The following is an 18,896-nucleotide window of genomic DNA, read 5'->3' on the forward strand; positions in this document are numbered from 1 at the left end:
TCTAAAGTTGAATTTCACGGAAAACAATGTAGTCCCTGTACAACTACTAACACCAGTTCTCCATAAGTACAACACAGAATCTATAAATCAAATTGATAACAGTCCATTTTTTTTATTTATTGTGTTTACTAAATTTCCAAGCAAGTACCACAAATTGGTTTTCCATGTACACCATGCTCTGAAAAAGTTCTGAATGTGAATAGATCTATAAGAGCTTCTACCAAGAAAACTCTGGACATACTACTATGTCATCAAGTTTTCCAACACTGTCCCACAGTTCTCTAAATAGTTTTTTTTATATCCTGGAATGTTTTAGTATGAGCATGTCCTGTTTTGTGACACCATTCTCTTATATTTGTAGAGACATTGCAACTCTGGATCATTATGGATACTGCCGGATTGTTGGGCGTTGTAAAGATATGATCATCCGTGGAGGGGAGAATATCTATCCTGCCGAAATAGAGCAGTTTTTACACACACATCCCAGCATCCTAGAAGCACAGGTAAGTGTGAAGGATGTAGGAAAAAAGTGTATACTCAATAAATACCATATTTGCTTGATTATAAGACAACCCTGATTATAAGACAACCCCACAAAATTTGAATATTAATTTAGGAAAAAAAGAAAAATCCTGAATATAAGACTACCCTACACGAAAAAAGTTTTACTAGTAAATATTAATTCACATGTAAACTTTTTTTTTCATATTTAATGAAAACTATGATTGAGAAAAGTGTTTTTATTTCCTTTTATTTGTCAACCTGACCCCAGTTAAGCACATCTACCTGCAGATATGCCTTATACCACCTATATGGCACTCTGCCTCCCAGATATGCCTTATACCCCCTATATGCCACTCTGCCCCCCAGATATGCCTTTTAACCCCCTATATACCACCCTGCCTCCCTGGTATTCTATTTAACCCCTATATGCCACTCTGCCTCCAGAAAGCCCTTATACCCCACATATGCCACTCTTACCCTCCCCAACTTACCAGTGCATCCCTAGACTTGTCCTCCATGTTTCAGATTCCTTGGTGTCTAGTGGGGCAGCCGGTGGAGGTCTGTGCGATGCGCACAGACAACCTCCGTTGCTGATGTCCCTTCCGCCAGGGCTTCTATGAATGAGCACCGGAAGGACATGTGATGCCGGCACTCCGTCATAGAAGCTCCAGAGGAAGTGCCGGCAGCAGTGGAGGTTGTCTGCGCACATCGCACAGACGTCCACCGGCTGCCAGAGAGTAGGATCCAGGTCCCCTGCAGTACTGCGGGGGATCTGGATCTTAGTCTTGTAGTCAGACCTATATTTGAAGTCTGATTAGAAGACAACCTCGAAGATAAGACGATTGTTATTTTTCAGAGCATTTGCTCTGAAAAAAACCTCATTTTATAATCGAGTAAATACGGTATTTGTTCTAGTATTTTGGGAAGGGACAAAGAAAAACGTGCCATGAACAATCAAACTTTTCTTATGGACTCCACAATTTCCCTAATTATCCCCATCTTCTCTATGTCTCTCCATCTAGGCATTTCTTATGCTCCTATAGTAAAGTGATTAGTAAAGTAAGTGATTATTAACGAAGAATTTCATTGGTTAGAACTCACTTGATGTCCATCATGTAATTAGGTTAACATGCAAGAAAACACTATTTTGCTGTTAAGAGCCTGCTAATGTATACATGTCATCAGCTGTCCAGTATGGAACAGCAGCCAAGTGTTCATATAGAAATAGTGATGGTTAGTAGGGTGACCACATTTTATTTCTGCCATTCAAGGACACACTATGAAGCGCATGAGATTATATATGCGTTAGACATGCATTTTTAACTACATAATATGTACTTATCTCTTTGAAGTAAAGACCGTGATTGAAATATGATTTCAAAATAACAGCTGAACTGGCGGTTAGTTTTCATTCTTTTAATAGTAGACTCTGCTGCCGATATATATATTAGCCCCTCCTGCACCAAATCCTCCACACTGAATCAGAATCTGACATTGCAGGTATAGATCAACAGAACACAAACCCAGCATTGCAGGTATAGATCAACTGGAAATCACATGTAAACTCAGCACTGAGGCTATAGATCAAATAAACACATGGAAACAGCATTGCAGGTATTGATCAACTGAATAAGACATACAAACCCTGTATTTGCAGGTATACATAAATAATGTATGGAAACAACAGAATAACACACAAACCCAATTGGAATTCACATAAAATAAAGGTATAGATAAAACCCCCTAAATTACTAGCATAGATCACAGGTTGCACACCCCAAACCCAACCCTGGCGTCCACAAATTCATTCATTCTCTCACTCCCCCTTTGAAGTTCACTTACCTTGTAGAGGTCCTGCGGTGGGAGCACAAGGCCTCTGTCTCCCTGCTCTGCCACGGTGCGCACTGCTTCACTGCTGAGCGCCGGTAAATTACATCATATATTCAACATGAAATGCCGGCACCGCAACTGAGGGGCGCCGAGCGGTTGCTAAAAACTTCTCGAGCTACCGGTGCCCCTCTCCTCAGCGTCAGAAAAAAAAAAAAGGCGTTTCAATTCTGGGACAATGCATTGTCCCAGATTGAGGCTGCCCCATTGTGGCACTGTCCTGGGCATGGGCGTAGGAACCCCTAAAAATCTGGGGGGGACAGCATTTTCCCCCATCAGATCCCCACTTTCTCACACTATCTACCCCCTCTCCCCCCCTCTCACACTTTCTTACTATCTACCCCCCTCCCTACCCTCCCTTCTCACACTATCTACCCTCTCCCTACCCCCTTCTCACTAGCTACCCTCTCCCTTCCACCCCCTTCACACTAGCTACCCTCTCCCTACCCCCCCTTCTCACTAGCTACCCTCTCCCTACCCCCCCTTCTCACTAGCTACCCTCTCCCTACCTCCCCTTCTCACTGTCTACCCCAGGGGTGTCCAAGTTTTTTCTGCAGTGGGCCACTTCATCAGAATTGTATACGTGCGCGGGCCGCACTCATTTTTCACTGTGATAAAATATGGCCTTTAATAAAATATGCAGATTAAAATAAAGTAAATGACACAAAACCTTTACTTTTCCTCTCACTGATTTCTGGGCCTAGAAAGTTTTGCGACTACAAATTCAGGACTCAGGATAATTAAAAATTAAATACTTCTATTTATTCTAGGGATGCACTAAAATGAAAATTCTGGACCAAAACATTCACGGTTCACTTAGCCAAAACCGAAAATGACCCCCCACCTTTAAAAATAATAATAAAAACTCACATTTTTAATAAAAGTAGGTAACACACCACAATTGGACAAAAAAAATTAGCAATATGACTTGGCATGATAGGAGTGTGATTGCTAACAGCAATCACACTCCTATCATACCCAGGCAGCCAGTACATGCTGGTACAGGGTGGCTGTAAGTGATGTGCAGACCCCATACTGCTGGCAGCATCAATACACAAGGGGGGCAGCTAGCTATTTTTCAGCATGTACTGGCTGACTTGGCATGATAGGAGTGTGATTGCTAACAGCAATCACAGTCCCATCATGCCTAGGTTCCAGCACTTACACATCCATGCTATCACACACACTCATTCATTCATATACTCATTCATTCACAGATTCATTCCCTCAATCACGCATACTCATTCAAACACCCCCCCCCTTACCTGCACTGCAGCTCCTCGATGGCGCTCACAGGCTTCAGCAGAGGGCGCGGCCTCCCTCTGCGTTCTCTGGTACGGCACAGAGGAAGCAGGATGTGATGTAATGTCACGTGAACTCTGCTGGGTTCCGGTTCCTCTGTGCAGTACAGAAGACCCTCCCACAGGTAAGTAGCAGGGCTCGAGGTGCGGGCCGCGTAAGATCGGTTGCCCTGGCTGCCGATCTTACGCGGGCCGCACCTCGAGGTCTCCCGGTTCCTACGCCCATGGTCCTGGGCAATCTGGGACATGTGGTCACCTGAAAGAACCTGTGTTTTTGTTTTATACATACATGAATACAGATAGACAGAGCTATGGGAAAGTTCAATTCATTTAACTAATTCCTCTCTTCCAGGTTGTTGGTGTGAAAGATGAGCGAATGGGGGAGGAGATATGTGCTTGTGTCAGAATCAGAAATGACATAATATGCACATCAGAAGAAATCAGGGACTACTGCAAAGGGAAGGTGAGGTTCCACTTTGTTGGCTTAACCGTTTACATAATAAAATATACAATATGAAACTAAAGCATAATGTTATTGTTAGTGTCACTATCCGGAAGTGAGCTGGTAAGTGAAAGGTTCCTAATAGCAAAAAAAACTCCAATACACACAGGACACAAATCCAGGCGAGGTACAATAGGGCACGAGCGGAGGCAGAGTCAAAAAACAAGCAGGGGGTCAGAGGCAGGCAGCAAATAGATAATGGTCAGTAAGCGAGAATAGGGTCTGGTACACAAAGGGTCAAAACACAGAGAACGCTTCGGTATAGGAATCCAACTTCAACTGATACTTCAGCAAAGGATACTGGGACTGAAGCGTCTAAATACGTTCGAATTTGGCGCCAAAATGACGTCAGTATTTGAAACGTGTTGCTATGGCAACGGTGGAGCGTGTCCTGCGTCTCACTGGATTCTGCCGGCAGCTAGAGAGAGACGCGTCTCCCTGGCAACGGAGCGAGCGCCCCCTCCCTCCTGTTAAACTCCGGCTGCAGCTGCGTGGGAGTGTAGCTGGAGAGGCCCTGCTTGCTGCTGTGTCAGTAAGCCGGGAAGGAGCAGAGATGTCAGCGTGGGAACGATGGCTGGGGTAAGTACTTGCTTTATGACAGTACCCCCTCCCGAACGGTAACCTCCGGGAACCGATAGGACCAGGTTTAGAGGGGTAACTCCTGTGAAACCGACGAACCAAGACAGGTGAGTGAACTAAAGAGGCCGGTTCCCAGGAACGGTCAGCAGGTCCGTAACCCTCCCAATCCACTAAATAATACAAACGGCCTCCCCTAAGACGGGAATCCAAAATGTCTTGAACGATATATTCAGGATAACCTTCAACAATGACAGGAGGAGGAGGTAAGGAAGACCGTGTGGCCAGTCTATTGGCAATAACTGGTTTGAGCAGAGAGGTGTGGAAAACCGGATGGATTTTGACAGATGGCGGTAACGCAAGTCGATAAGTGACTGGGTTAATACGGTGAGTGATGGTATATGGACCAATAAATCGGGGTCCCAACTTTAAAGAGGGTATGGCTAGTTTCATATTTCGAGTAGATAACCATACTTTATCCCCGGGTTGATAGTCAGGGCCAGTACGTCTATGTTTATCCGCTTGACCCTTATATCGTTGTTGAGCAATCGTCAGATTTTGTTTTGCCATACGTAATGCTTTATGTATTACTCGCAGTCTTTTCGCCGCCTCTGGCACCATTACTGGGGTTATGGATATAGGTAGGTCAGGAGGATGATAACCGTATAGCAGAAAGAACGGGGTTTCTTGTGTTGATGAGTTCTTAATGTTATTGTGTGCAAATTCTGCCATAGGTAGCAAAGAGGACCAGTCCGATTGGAGGTAAGATGTGAAACAACGAATATATTGTTCTAGACTTTGATTTATTCGCTCCGTCTGACCATTAGTTTGAGGGTGATAACCAGAAGATAGGGCTGGTTCAATCTTCAACCCTTTACAAAATGACCTCCAGAATTTTGAAGTGAACTGAGAACCCCGGTCAGTCAGTATTTGAAGAGGAACTCCATGTAAGCGAACAATCTCTCTTATGAACATGTCAGCTGTCTCAGTTGCTGATGGGAGGTGTTTCAGTGGTATGAAATGCGCCATTTTGGTCAGTCTGTCTACAACAACCATGATGGTATTATATCCGTTAGATAAAGGTAATTCCACTATAAAGTCCATTGATACGGAGGACCATGGCGATTGGGGAGTGGGAATAATTTGTAACAATCCCGGAGGGCATTGGTGTGAGGTCTTGTTCCTTGCACAAACTTGGCATGAGTTCACATAGTCTTTTGCATTCATTGCCATGTTAGGCCACCAGAAGCGACGGCGAAGCAAACTGAGCGTTCCTGAGATCCCTGGATGCCCTGCCAACGGGGCGTCATGGCAGATGCGGAGAGCGTCGGTCACAAAAGGTGGAGGTATTATCAATTTATTTTGATGGTAAAAGAGTCCTCCTTTCCTCTGCAACGGTTGAACTGTAGGACGATGAACTCTGAATTTGAAGTAGTCCCTCAGGGAGCTAATAAAATCTTTCTTGGTGACCAAAAAATGTCTCGGGGGAATTATTGGTTGGGTGGTGTTGGGGTCATCCTGTTCATTGACGTATTGGCGAGATAAAGCGTCAGCCTTGCCATTTTTACTTCCTGGTCTGTAAGTTATGTGAAAATTGAATCTTGTAAAAAAAAGAGACCAGCGCGCCTGACGAGGTCGTAGTCTCTTGGCTCGTTGAAGATATTCCAGATTGCGGTGGTCGGTAAAGATAACAAACGGATGTCGAGAACCCTCGAGATGATGTCTCCATTCCTCTAGTGCACACTTTATTGATAGCAACTCACGATCGCCTATGTCGTAATTCTTCTCAGCCGGTGAGAGTTTGCGAGAGAAAAATGCTATAGGGTGAAGTAGATTTTTAGGTCCTTGTCTTTGAGAAAGGATAGCCCCCACCGCTACTGTAGAGGCGTCTACCTCCAAAATAAAAGGCAGATCAGAATTGGGATGTACCAGTATAGGAGCAGAGGTAAATCTTTGTTTAAGCGTGACGAAAGCCTCCTCGGCCTTTGTGCTCCATAAAAACTTGGTATTTTTGGATGTTAGGGTTGTGAGAGGAAGGACGACTCTGGAAAAATTATGAATGAAACGCCTATAGAAATTAGCAAATCCAAGGAATCGTTGCACATCTTTACGTGATTGAGGCTGTGGCCACTGTTCAATGGCCTTCACTTTAGTTTTGTCCATTTCGATGCCTTTGGATGAAATGTGAAATCCCAAGAAGTCTATATTATTGGTTTCAAACTTGCATTTTTCTATTTTGGCGAACAAACGGTGGGCACGAAGACGTGAAAGAACCTGGTGTACATGGCTGCGGTGCTCTTGGAGGGTAGCGGAAAAGATCAATATATCATCAAGATAGACAACCATGAAAGTATCTAATAAATCCCGGAAAATATCGTTGACAAAGTTTTGAAAGGTAGCTGGAGCATTACATAGTCCATAGGGCATCACTAAGTATTCGAAGTGTCCATAACGAGTACGAAATGCAGTCTTCCACTCATGACCGTCTTTAATACGCACAAGGTTATATGCTCCTCGTAGATCTAGTTTAGTGAAAATAGCGGCTTGCTTTAAACGTTCGAATAATTCCGGGATGAGAGGAAGAGGGTATCGATTTTTTATGGTTATAGCGTTTAGTTCTCTGTAGTCCACGCAGGGCCGTAAACCCCCATCCTTCTTTCCTACAAAGAATATTCCTGCCCCGGCCGGAGAGGTGGATGGACGAATAAAACCCTTGGCTAGGTGTTCGTCGAGGTAATCTCGTAGTACTTTCAGTTCTGATTCCGACAAGGGATATATACGGCCGTAAGGAATTTTAGATCCAGGTATGAGGTCTATAGGACAGTCGTATGAACGGTGTGGCGGAAGACATTCAACTCCCTTCTCATCAAACACGTCCTGGAATTCCATATAGCATGAAGGCAAACCCGGTATGGAGGTTCTGGATACAGTAGGGGACGTTTGAAGAGAAATATGTGCAGTACTGAGACAATGGCGGATGCAGAACGGAGAGGAAAATGTTACTTGTCCTGTAGTCCAATGAATGACAGGATCATGTTGCTTGAGCCAGGGCAGGCCCAAGATTAATGGAAATAAAGGGGAATTGATGACATCAAAGGTTATTCTCTCTGTATGCCTATTCCCTATAGAACAGGTGAGTGGGACAGTTTCTAAATGCACTGGTCCGGAAGACACGGGTGAGCCATCAATGGTCTGGATAAATACCTCATGTTTCTTAGAAGAGGTAGGGATCTTCTGTTTGGCGAGGTATTCTTTATCAATTATATTGCTGCTTGCCCCGGAATCGATGATGGCTTGGAGATGAAGTTGATGAGATCCCCACTGTAAACGCAGAGGAACAGATAGGTGAGTAGCGGTCTCCAGAAGTATGGACGAAATACAATAGGATCTGTTTCTGGACTCACCTCTAGGTGATTTAGGACAGATAGGGCAGGCCGATAGGAGATGGGAATCCGCTCCACAATATAAACATAAATTATTGTCCCTACGTCTGTTCTTTTCCTGAACGGACAGAGAAGATCTGGCTAGCCCGATCTGCATAGGTTCCACCTCCGATAGAGGTGAGGGTGTAGGAGTAGGATCCTGTGAACGAGGCATAGATGTTCTCCATGAGGGAGTCCAGGGACGTTGTTTCTCGGCCCTACGTTCTCGCAATCTCCGATCAATAGAAAGAGCCAAAGCCATCAGAGGTTCAAGTGAATCGGGAACTTGGCCATGAGCCAATTCGTCACGAACAGCATCCGAAAGACCCAGGCGAAATTGGTCAGCAAGGGCGTAATCGTTCCATTTAGTATCTGCAACGAGGCATCGGAACTCGGTAATGTACTCCTCCACTGGACGGCGGCCTTGCGATAAGGTACGGATAGCTGAACATGCCGAGGAGTGGAGGTGTGGGTCATCGTATAGTGAGGACAAAGTAGCAATAAAGGAGGTGTAATTATGAATAACAGGATCATTTGAAGATAATAAACGATGTGCCCAACTTGCAGGTTCACCCTCCATTAACAAAATCATTGAACGAATCTTCACGGAGTCAGAATTATAAGTACGTGGTTTAACAGAAAAAATGAGTTCGCAATTAGTAATAAATGCACGGAAAGTCTTTCGGTCTCCGGAGAATTTGGTTGGTAAAGGAACTTGGGGTTCAAACGACGGTCCTAACTCTGGAGCTGCAACGGAGGGAGCAGGTGGTGGAGAAGGGTTAATAGGAGCAGCAACTTGGTTTTTGAGGTCAGCTACTTCATTATGAAGATTTCCATATTGAGCTTGCATGTCCATCATCATTTGGGCCAGCTTCTCCATCTTGTCGTTCATATCTGAAAGTGTGGCTTGGAGTCCTGCAGGAACCATAGTAATGGCTGAAGTATACTGTCACTATCCGGAAGTGAGCTGGTAAGTGAAAGGTTCCTAATAGCAAAAAAAACTCCAATACACACAGGACACAAATCCAGGCGAGGTACAATAGGGCACGAGCGGAGGCAGAGTCAAAAAACAAGCAGGGGGTCAGAGGCAGGCAGCAAATAGATAATGGTCAGTAAGCGAGAATAGGGTCTGGTACACAAAGGGTCAAAACACAGAGAACGCTTCGGTATAGGAATCCAACTTCAACTGATACTTCAGCAAAGGATACTGGGACTGAAGCGTCTAAATACGTTCGAATTTGGCGCCAAAATGACGTCAGTATTTGAAACGTGTTGCTATGGCAACGGTGGAGCGTGTCCTGCGTCTCACTGGATTCTGCCGGCAGCTAGAGAGAGACGCGTCTCCCTGGCAACGGAGCGAGCGCCCCCTCCCTCCTGTTAAACTCCGGCTGCAGCTGCGTGGGAGTGTAGCTGGAGAGGCCCTGCTTGCTGCTGTGTCAGTAAGCCGGGAAGGAGCAGAGATGTCAGCGTGGGAACGATGGCTGGGGTAAGTACTTGCTTTATGACAGTTAGTTAGGTTGTTGTCACAACACAATAGATTCAAATGTGTTTTGATATCAGTTCCTTTAACCCCTTGATGACAATTGCCGGTCCGGGCACGTCACGGAAATTCAAGTCGATAACGACAAATGACGTGCCAGGACCGGCACGTCATTAAACGGGTGCAGAAAGCGATCTATTTTCGCTTTCTGCACCGAAACGGCGTTGCTGTAATGCCTCGACCTCGAGGCATTCAGCAACGCCATTATCGGCACAAAGGGGCAATCTCTGGCCCCTCCCCGGGGCGTCAACATCCGCCATACTTTGTATGGCGGCGGACGCCCGTTTTAAAAGCGTTTAGGAGGCGATCAACGACTTAAATGGTGTCGCTGGAATGCCTCGATCAGGAGGCATCCAGCGACACCAAACACTTACCTGGGGATGGACTGTGACCGCTCCGGAGAGCGGTCACAGCCGCAGCTGCCGGTGATCTTCGCCATCAGCAAGATGGCGGCGGCCCGGGAAAAAAAATAATAAAGATGAAAAGGTTCGCTAGACGGTCTCCTGACCCTCTAGAGAACTCTGGTTCCACTTGCAGGTTGAATATAGGTACTGCATTCACCCATGCAAGTCAATGGAGCTCAGCTTTCTAATCACAGTGTGATTAGAAAAAATAAATTAAAAATAAAATTAAATTAATAATAATTAGAAAAAAAATAGTAAAAAAACAGTAAAATGTAAAAATAATTTCCCACTGATGTCACTATCAGGGGAACCTTCAAGTTGAAAAAAAATGTTAAAAAAATAAAAAAAAGCAAAAAAAAAATAAATATATATATAAAATATATTTTTGTGAGCAAGTCCTAAAATTAGCATATTAGCTTAAAACAATTCTCGCATGGAAAGAGTTAAAATACTGGCATATTAAATGCCCATGGGGTGTCTACTTTTAAAAAATGTATGATTTGATGGGGTAAATTGAATTGGCCGGGTTCAACAAGGTCCCAATTAACACGGGGGGAAGGATGGCCACACATCTAATTTCCAATTAGAAAAATGCACACGTACCAAATGTGGCCTTTTAGTTCCCCCAAAAAATGACAAACCCATGCATGTGGGGTATCACTGTACTCAGGAGATGTTGCTGAACACATATTGGGGTGTCGTGTGACAGCGGCATATACCAGGAGCTGTAAATTCATACATAAAGTAGGTGTGTGTGGGAAAAATACACACACAAAAATACTACTGCAAACTTTGAAAAAATGCTGGTGGTAAAATGTGTGCATGCAAAGAGTTAAAATACCAGCATTTAAAATACCCTGGGGTGTCTAGTTTTCAAAAATATATGGTTTTGTTGGGCACACTGAAATGGCCCGGCTCAAAGATGTACCAAATAGGGCATGGGCAGTGGATCCCCAAATGCCAAAGTTCAACATTGAAAAATGTGCATGCCCCAAATGTGGCCCTTTTGCCCCCAAACAGCCAGGCAAAATCATTCATGTGAGGTATCGCTGTACTCAGGAGATGTTGCTAAACACATATTGGGTTGTTTTATGATAGTGACATATACCAGAACCTGTTTATTCATACCTAAAGTGTGTGAAAAAACAAATGCAAAAAAATTACTACCATAAAGTTTGACAAAGGCTGATGGTAGAATAAGTGCTTGGAAAGGGTTAAAATACCAGCATTTGGAATACCCTGGGCTGTCTAGTTTTCAAAAATATATGATTTGATGGGGTAAATTGCATTGGCCGGCTTCAAAGATACCCAAAATGGCACATGGAAGGAAGAATTACCAGATTTGGAAAAAATGGCTTTGAAATAGCAAAACGCTACCGGTACTTATTGCTCCATAACGTGCAGAAAAAAGCAAAAAAACATAAAAACATTGAGTATTTCTAAACTCAGGACAAATAGTAGAATCTATTTAGCAGGTTTTTTTATTACCTTTTATAGATGAGTAAAAGATTTTTCAACTAAAAGTTAGAAACAGTCATTTTTTTTCTAAATTTTTCACCATATTTTATACTTTTTTTAATAGTAAATAATATGATACAATCAAAACAATGTCATCTAAAGAAAGCCCTTCTTGTCCTGAAAAAAACAATATCTAATATGTGTGGGTTCAGTAAACGGGAAAGAAGAAAATTACAGCTAAACACGAGCAGCGCAGAAATGTTAAAACGGCCATTGTCGCGAAGGGTACAAAAAGTAAAATCAGCCTTTGTCACGAAGGGGTTAAACGTGGAGCGATGAGATAGATTATTGTGGACATTATTTTGCAGAATGTGTGCCACATCAGATTTTTGCAAGAACAAAGTATATGTTTACGTCACTGAAAAAATATATATAGCATATAGTCATATACGTGCATGCAACCTTCTAAACTGCATTTTTATGAATTCAGAGCAGGACTGTTAGACATTCCTGCATTGGCATCTGTGTATGCTATTTTACATATATATATATTAGCTTTGTCACCATGAGAATTGTTAGTCATCGTAGGCTTGGCGAAGATAAAGGTCTAATCAGAGTGCAGCAGCTAGAGTTTCATTGGACCTTTGCTTTAAGCTTAGTGTGGCCATGGCGCACTGCTATTTTATGCTTTAATATCTGCCCAGTGCAGGTTGTGGGAGGGCTGCCTATTCATTCAGTAGGGGGTGAGTTATGGGTATAGAGGCTGCTAATATGTGCTGTGTGCAGTTAGGGGTGGGAGACTAACACAGCATGAATTGTCAGCCTTATACTTCCCCACCACAGATAGCATGAATTAAGTGTCAGGGGGAGTATGAGGGGTTGGAGGGTGACAATTGGAAATTATTCTAGCCTGGGTGCCCGAATAATTATAATTTTAATAAAGACAGGAGGCGAGTATTTTGCATATCTTCCTTTACTTCTCACCAATAGCAGCAAAGAAAGAAACATAGAAAAAGAAAAAACAACCAATAGGCATACACCACAAGGTATATAAACCCTAGCCAGTCCTTCCACTTCCTCTTGCGACCGCTGCGAACCGGAACCAACGAAGAACAGCCAAACACCGGCGACGAACACCGGACACGAACTTGAACTCCAACCAGAAGTTGAAAGAAGGCGAAGAACAGCCGACGACCTCCGACAACGAGAAGACCGGATCCATAGCAGGCTCCAAACCGGAACAGTGGAGTCCGCATGGGAAAGAACCTCAACAGCAGGTAACGAAGGATCTCAACCCGGAGGGGTACCACCCGGACAGGGCATCAAGCTGAAAAGCAAAGAGAACACGTAACAGTACCAGATACCAACGATACGGTAAGGGAGAGCACAGGTACACAGAAGCCTTAACAGCACAGGCAACAACCATCAGAAGAACGCCGAAATGCACCAATGACAATAACAGGAGTAAAAGACTCCACAAACAAAAATTACCTCACCATGGATCTCGAAGCTAAACGGGAGGGAAGGGAGGGAAAATACTCGCCTCCTGTCTTTATTAAAATTATAATTATTCGGGCACCCAGGCTAGAATAATTTCCAATTTTAAGGCAAGACAGGAGGCTTCCTATTTTGCAGTTTTAACGCCCGACACCAGCGCGGGAACTGCAGAGGATAGCGGACGAAAGTAAAAGGTGCGAAAGGTAGCAGCACGAGACCAATCCGCTGCCGACAAAATATCGCTCAAGGCCCCCCCAGCCCGAAGGGCGCCCGAAGCCGCCGCACCCCTGACCGAGTGGGCCCCAAAAGAGGTCGCTATACCCGCCAGGGAGAGCAACCAACGAACCCACCTGGCTAAGGTAGGGCTCGAAACCGGCTGAAAAGGCCGAACATACGAGATGAGCAACTGAGAAGAAGAGGGAGACCGAAAGGCCGACGTACGTGCCAGGTAAGCCTGAACGCATCTGGCAACGGACAGGTAAGGGTAGACTACCGAAGAGGACAGAGACTTAGTCCTCCTGTGAATGGAGAAGCGAATACCGTCAGGCGAAAAGGAGATAGCCGAGGCATCAAAAGCCCGAACGTCAGAGACCCTGCGAAAAGACAAAAGACATAAGAGCAAGGTAAGTTTAGCTGACAACTGACGTAAAGACAGGGAATCGTTATCGGGCCAGGCCCGAAGGAAATCCAGGACCAGGGCCACATCCCACAGGGAATCATACCGAGGGGCCGGAGGCCTGGACAATCGAATGCCCCGTAGCAAACGGCACGCCAAAGGAGCCTTACCCACAGGCTCACCCGAGAAACCCACATGGCCAACAGAAACGGCTGACCGAAAAAGGTTAATAGTCCTATAAGACTTACCCTCCTGAAACAAGCCGGCCAGGAAATTAAGAACACCCTCTAAAGGGGCCGAATAGGGATCCATGTGTTGTCCCAAACACCTAGAAGCCCAACGTCCCCAAGCCGCCCGGTAAGACTTCCGGGTGCCCGGAGCCCAAGACTCTCGGAGCAGGGACTGAGTGACCTCCGATAGGCCCTGGACAAGCTGGGGTCCCCCGAGATCGACCACAGGACCAGAGATAGGCGCCCTTCTAGGAGGAGGGGGTGACACTGCCCCTCCGGGTCCATCAGAAGAGACGGAAACACCGGAATGGCCAACGGATCCTGAACCGACAGTTCCGGCAGAGCCGGAAACCAGGGCTGTGCGTGCCAGAGCGGAGTCACTAGAACCAAGGAGCCTCCTGCACGCCGAAGAAAGTGGACGACCCGAGGAATCAGGGCGAAGGGGGGAAAGGCATAAGCGCCGGACACCGGCCAAACCTGAGTGAAGGCGTCCGTCGCCAGGGCCTCCGGATCTGGAAGCCAGCTGAAGAACTCCCGGAGCTGGCGGTTCGTCCTCGACGCGAAGAGGTCTAGGTGTAGAGGCCCTCGGAGACGCAGGATGTCCTGGAAGACCCTCGGGTGAAGCCTCCAGTCGCTTGCATCTCTCCAATGTCTCGAGAACCAGTCTGCTAACAGGTTCTCCGGACCCGGGAGGTATTCCGCCTGCAAGGTGATGTTGCGAGGGAGACAAAAATCGAAGATGCCTTTCGTCAGATCTGCGAGAAGCTTGGAGCGCGTACCTCCTAGGCGGTTGATGTACCGCACCGCCGAGACGTTGTCCATACGGAGAAGGAGACAGCAATCGGAACGGTCCCTTGCCAAGCTGCGGATAGCGAACGACCCCGCAATCAGCTCCAGACAGTTGATATGGAGGGATCGCTCCTCCCGTTGCCTCGGTGAGGGATGCTGCACCCCAGCCTAGGGAACTGGCGTCGGACTCCAGGATGAAATCGGGCTGGGACCCGAAAATGGCCCGGCCGTTCCAGGCCTCCATATGGCGAAGCCACCAGTTCAACTCCTGACGAGCTTCTTGATCGAGCCGGATCGGCTGATCGTAGGAAGGGAGAGAGCGGAGGTGTCGCGCCTTCAAACGCTGGAGAGCCCGGTAGTGCAAAGGGGCTGGAAAAATGGCCTGGATGGACGCCGAAAGCAGACCCACCACTCGAGCTAGCATGCGAAGTGAGCAAACCTCCTTCCGCAAAAGGACGCGGATCTCCTTCCGAATAGTCACCATCTTTCATCTGGGCAAACGCAGCATAGCCACCTTGGAATCTATGATGAACCCCAGGAACTGAATCCGCTGACGAGGAACCAACTCGGACTTGAGCGTGTTGACGATGAAGCCCAACTGATGTAGCGACCGGACCACGAAATCCGTCTGTCCCTGGAGGAGAGTCCGACACCTGGAGAAAAGAAGAATGTCGTCGAGGTAAACAATACACGTAATCCCCCGAGAGCGGAAGAAATTTATTTATTATGGGGCGAAATTCTCCGGAGCGTTTCCGGACTAGGAACACAGAGCTGAGGAAAGAGACGGGACCCCTGGACCGTTCGATAGCCCCCTTGGCCTGCAGAGACCGGAGCTCTGACTCTATGAGATGTTGGTCGGACACGGATCTGACCGCCGGAGGAGGTTTGCTTACCTGTAAGGGGGGAGACACGAAGTCTATCAGATACCCGCGAACCGTTTGGAGGATCCAAGGGTCTGACGTAATCCGCACCCAGTTGCGGAAAAAACGGGAGATCCTGCCAGCGACCTGTGGATGGGAAGAGAGACAGGAAACATCTGTACTCACCGAACCCTGAGCGTCCTCTGGGGAAGCCGGTAGAAGCTCTGCCTCTGCTGCCTCCACGTTGTGGAAAGGGTCGCTGCTGGAAAGCCCCACGGTAGGACGGTTGAGGCTGCTGGGGGTATCTGGAGCCTTGGAAAGAGTAACGGCTGGCGACCCGGCCCCGCGGTCGTCCAGCCCTGGAGGAAAAACGAGGGGCTGGCTGGAAAACCTTCCTCATGGAGAGCTTCGCTTTATTCCACGAAGACAGGAGGGAAACATGACGAATGAGCTCCTTGACAAAGGCGTCGCCAAAGAGCATACCGTTGGCGGCTGCCCCCAAATCTTTGGAGCCCAGTTCTGCCAGCCGAGGATCCATACGGAGCAGGACCGCCTTACGCCGTTCTGTGGCAACGGCGACGTTGGCGTTACCCAGAAGGCAAACAGTCCGGAGAGCCCATTCCCGGACAAGCTTGGGATCAAGGGGCTTTTTTTTGAGATAAGCCTTGTCCGCTAAAGACAAAATTTGGGTAATGGGGCCAACAAGATCCAGGATCTTATCCTGGGCGGATTTAAGACCCTGTTCCAAGCCCTTTCTAGGGTAGCGCGAAGCAGACAAAAGGGCGACCACATTAGGGTCAAGCTCAGGAGTGAGCGCCACCTTATCGGGTATGCAGGGACGGGGACATTCCGCCCGTAGCTTATTGCGTACCTCTTTAGATAACGGTTTGCGCAGCCATTTGTGAATATATAAAGCAATGTGCTCAGGAGGAGCCCATTCCGTGGCTCTGGGATGGCGCATAGTGGTGGGGTCAAATAGGGCAAAACCGGAGGGGTCTACGACCGGTAGGTCCGTAGAAGTAGAGGCAGAGTGGGGGGTAACGGAGGGGCCTCCGGAACGATGGGGTTCATTAAGAAGGGGTTCCTCCACCAAACACTCACGTACATATCGTGAGTCTAGAGTCCTGGACGAGGCCAGGTTAAGTGAAGCCTCAGAATTATCAGAACCCTCTGCCTGCCATTCATCTAAGATGGAGAGGGGGAGTTGGAGGGAATCCTCATCCCCAGCCGTATGGTGCACGGAGAGCAGGGAAGGGGCAGGAATTTTTGGGCGTTTGGCCGGAGCCTTGCCCTTGCCCGCCGAGGCACTGTTGCCCTTCCAGGGGCGTTTAGAAGATCTAGTCTCCTCCTCTGACTTTTCAGACCCAGAATCTGAGATGACATTAGAAGGAGCCACCGGGGCTGGAGGTGGAGGAAGGGCCGACTGGGGCATAGATGCCGACATTTTAGAAATGAATGACTCCACAGAGGAGGAGAATTTGGAATCTAGCCATGCCACGAAAGCGTCCTGGCTCGGGGCATTGTCCTGAGACATGATATGATCACAGGGGCTCAGCCTGATGTATATGAGGATATAGTAACATAGTAACATAGTAACATAGTTCATAAGGTTGAAAAAAGACCAAAGTCCATCAAGTTCAACCTATATACATATTGTGTCCCTACTGTGTTGATCCAGAGGAAGGCAAAAAACCCTTATGAAGCAGATGCCAATTGCCCCATACCAGGGGGAAAATTCCTTCCCGACTCCAAATATGGCAATCAGAATAAATCCCTGGATCAACGTTCTGTCCCTATTAATCTAATATCCATAACTTGTAATATTATTGCTTTCAAGAAACACGTCCAGGCTCCTTTTGAACTCTTTTATTGAGTTTACCATCACCACTTCCTCTGGCAGAGAGTTCCATAATCTCACCGCTCTTACTGTAAAGAACCCCCGTCTGTGCTCGTGTAGAAACCTTCTTTCCTCCAGCCGTAGAGGATGTCCCCTTGTTATAGATACAGTCCTGGGTATAAATAGGTCCTGGGAGTGATCTCTGTACTGTCCCCTTATATATTTATACATAGTTATTAAGTCCCCCCTAAGCCGTCTTTTTTCCAAACTAAATAACCCCAATTCTGATAATCTTTCTGGGTACTGTAGTCCTCCCATTCCCCTTATTACTCTGGTTGCCCGTCTTTGAACCCTCTCCAGCTCCACTATATCTTTCTTGTACACTGGTGCCCAGTACTGTACACAGTATTCCATGTGTGGTCTGACTAGTGACTTGTACAGGGGTAGAATTATTTCCTTGTCGTGGGCATCTATGCCCCTTTTGATGCACCCCATGATTTTATTTGCCTTAGCAGCAGCTGCCTGACACTGGTCGCTACAGGTAAATTTACTGTTAACTAAAACTCCTAAGTCCTTTTCCATGTCAGTCGTCCCCAGTGTTTTCCCATTTAATACATATTCCCAGCCTGGATTTTTCTTCCCCATGTGCATAACCTTACATTTATCTGTGTTGAACCTCATCTGCCACATCCCAGCCCAAGCCTCCAACCTATGCAGATCCATTTGTAATCGTGCGCTGTCCTCTATTGTGTTAACCACGTTACAGAGCTTAGTATCGTCTGCAAAGATTGATACTTTACTATGCAATCCCTCTACAAGGTCATTAATAAATATATTAAAAAGAATAGGACCCAAAACTGACCCCTGTGGTACCCCACTAGCAACAGTCACCCACTCAGAGTATGTACCATTAATAACCACCCTCTGTTTCCTATCACTGAGCCAGTTACTTACCCACATACACACATTCTCCCCCAGCCCAAGCATTCTCATTTTATGTACGAGCCTTTTATGTGGCACCGTATCAAATGCTTTGGAAAAATCAAGATATACGACATCCAGCGATTCACCCCGATCCAGTCTTGAGCTCACCTCCTCATAAAAGCTGATCAGGTTAGTTTGACAGGACCGATCCCTTGTAAACCCATGCTGATATGGAGTCATACACTTATTTTCATTGAGATACTCCAAAATAGCATCTCTTAGGAAACCCTCAAACAGTTTACACACAACAGAAGTTAAACTAACAGGCCTATAATTCCCCGGGTCACTTTTTGTCCCCTTTTTGAATATTGGCACAACATTTGCTATGCGCCAGTCCTGGGGAACAGACCCTGTCACTATAGAGTCCTTGAATATTAGAAATAGGGGTCTGTCTATTACATTACTTAACTCCCTTAGAACGCGGGGGTGAATGCCATCTGGACCTGGTGATTTGTCTATTTTGATTTTTTTTAGGCGGCACTGCACTTC

General features: G+C 46.5%; 1 protein-coding gene across 1 annotated transcript in view; it reads left to right on the plus strand.

The window, feature by feature from the left end:
- LOC149281549 (medium-chain acyl-CoA ligase ACSF2, mitochondrial-like) overlaps positions 1-18,896 on the plus strand; it is a 161,069-nt gene that overhangs the window by 124,487 nt on the left and 17,686 nt on the right. Inside the window, exons 15-16 of the mRNA XM_089499134.1 lie at positions 362-503; positions 4,045-4,155. Of these exons, the coding sequence (XP_089355260.1) occupies positions 362-503; positions 4,045-4,155 (253 nt within the window). The remainder of the gene's footprint in view (positions 1-361; positions 504-4,044; positions 4,156-18,896) is intronic.

The sequence above is a fragment of the Sceloporus occidentalis genome, unplaced genomic scaffold, assembly GCF_023333645.1.
Source record: "Sceloporus occidentalis isolate IW3139 unplaced genomic scaffold, rSceOcc1.0.p SCAF_130, whole genome shotgun sequence".
In the NCBI taxonomy this organism is placed as follows: Eukaryota; Metazoa; Chordata; class Lepidosauria; order Squamata; family Phrynosomatidae; genus Sceloporus; species Sceloporus occidentalis.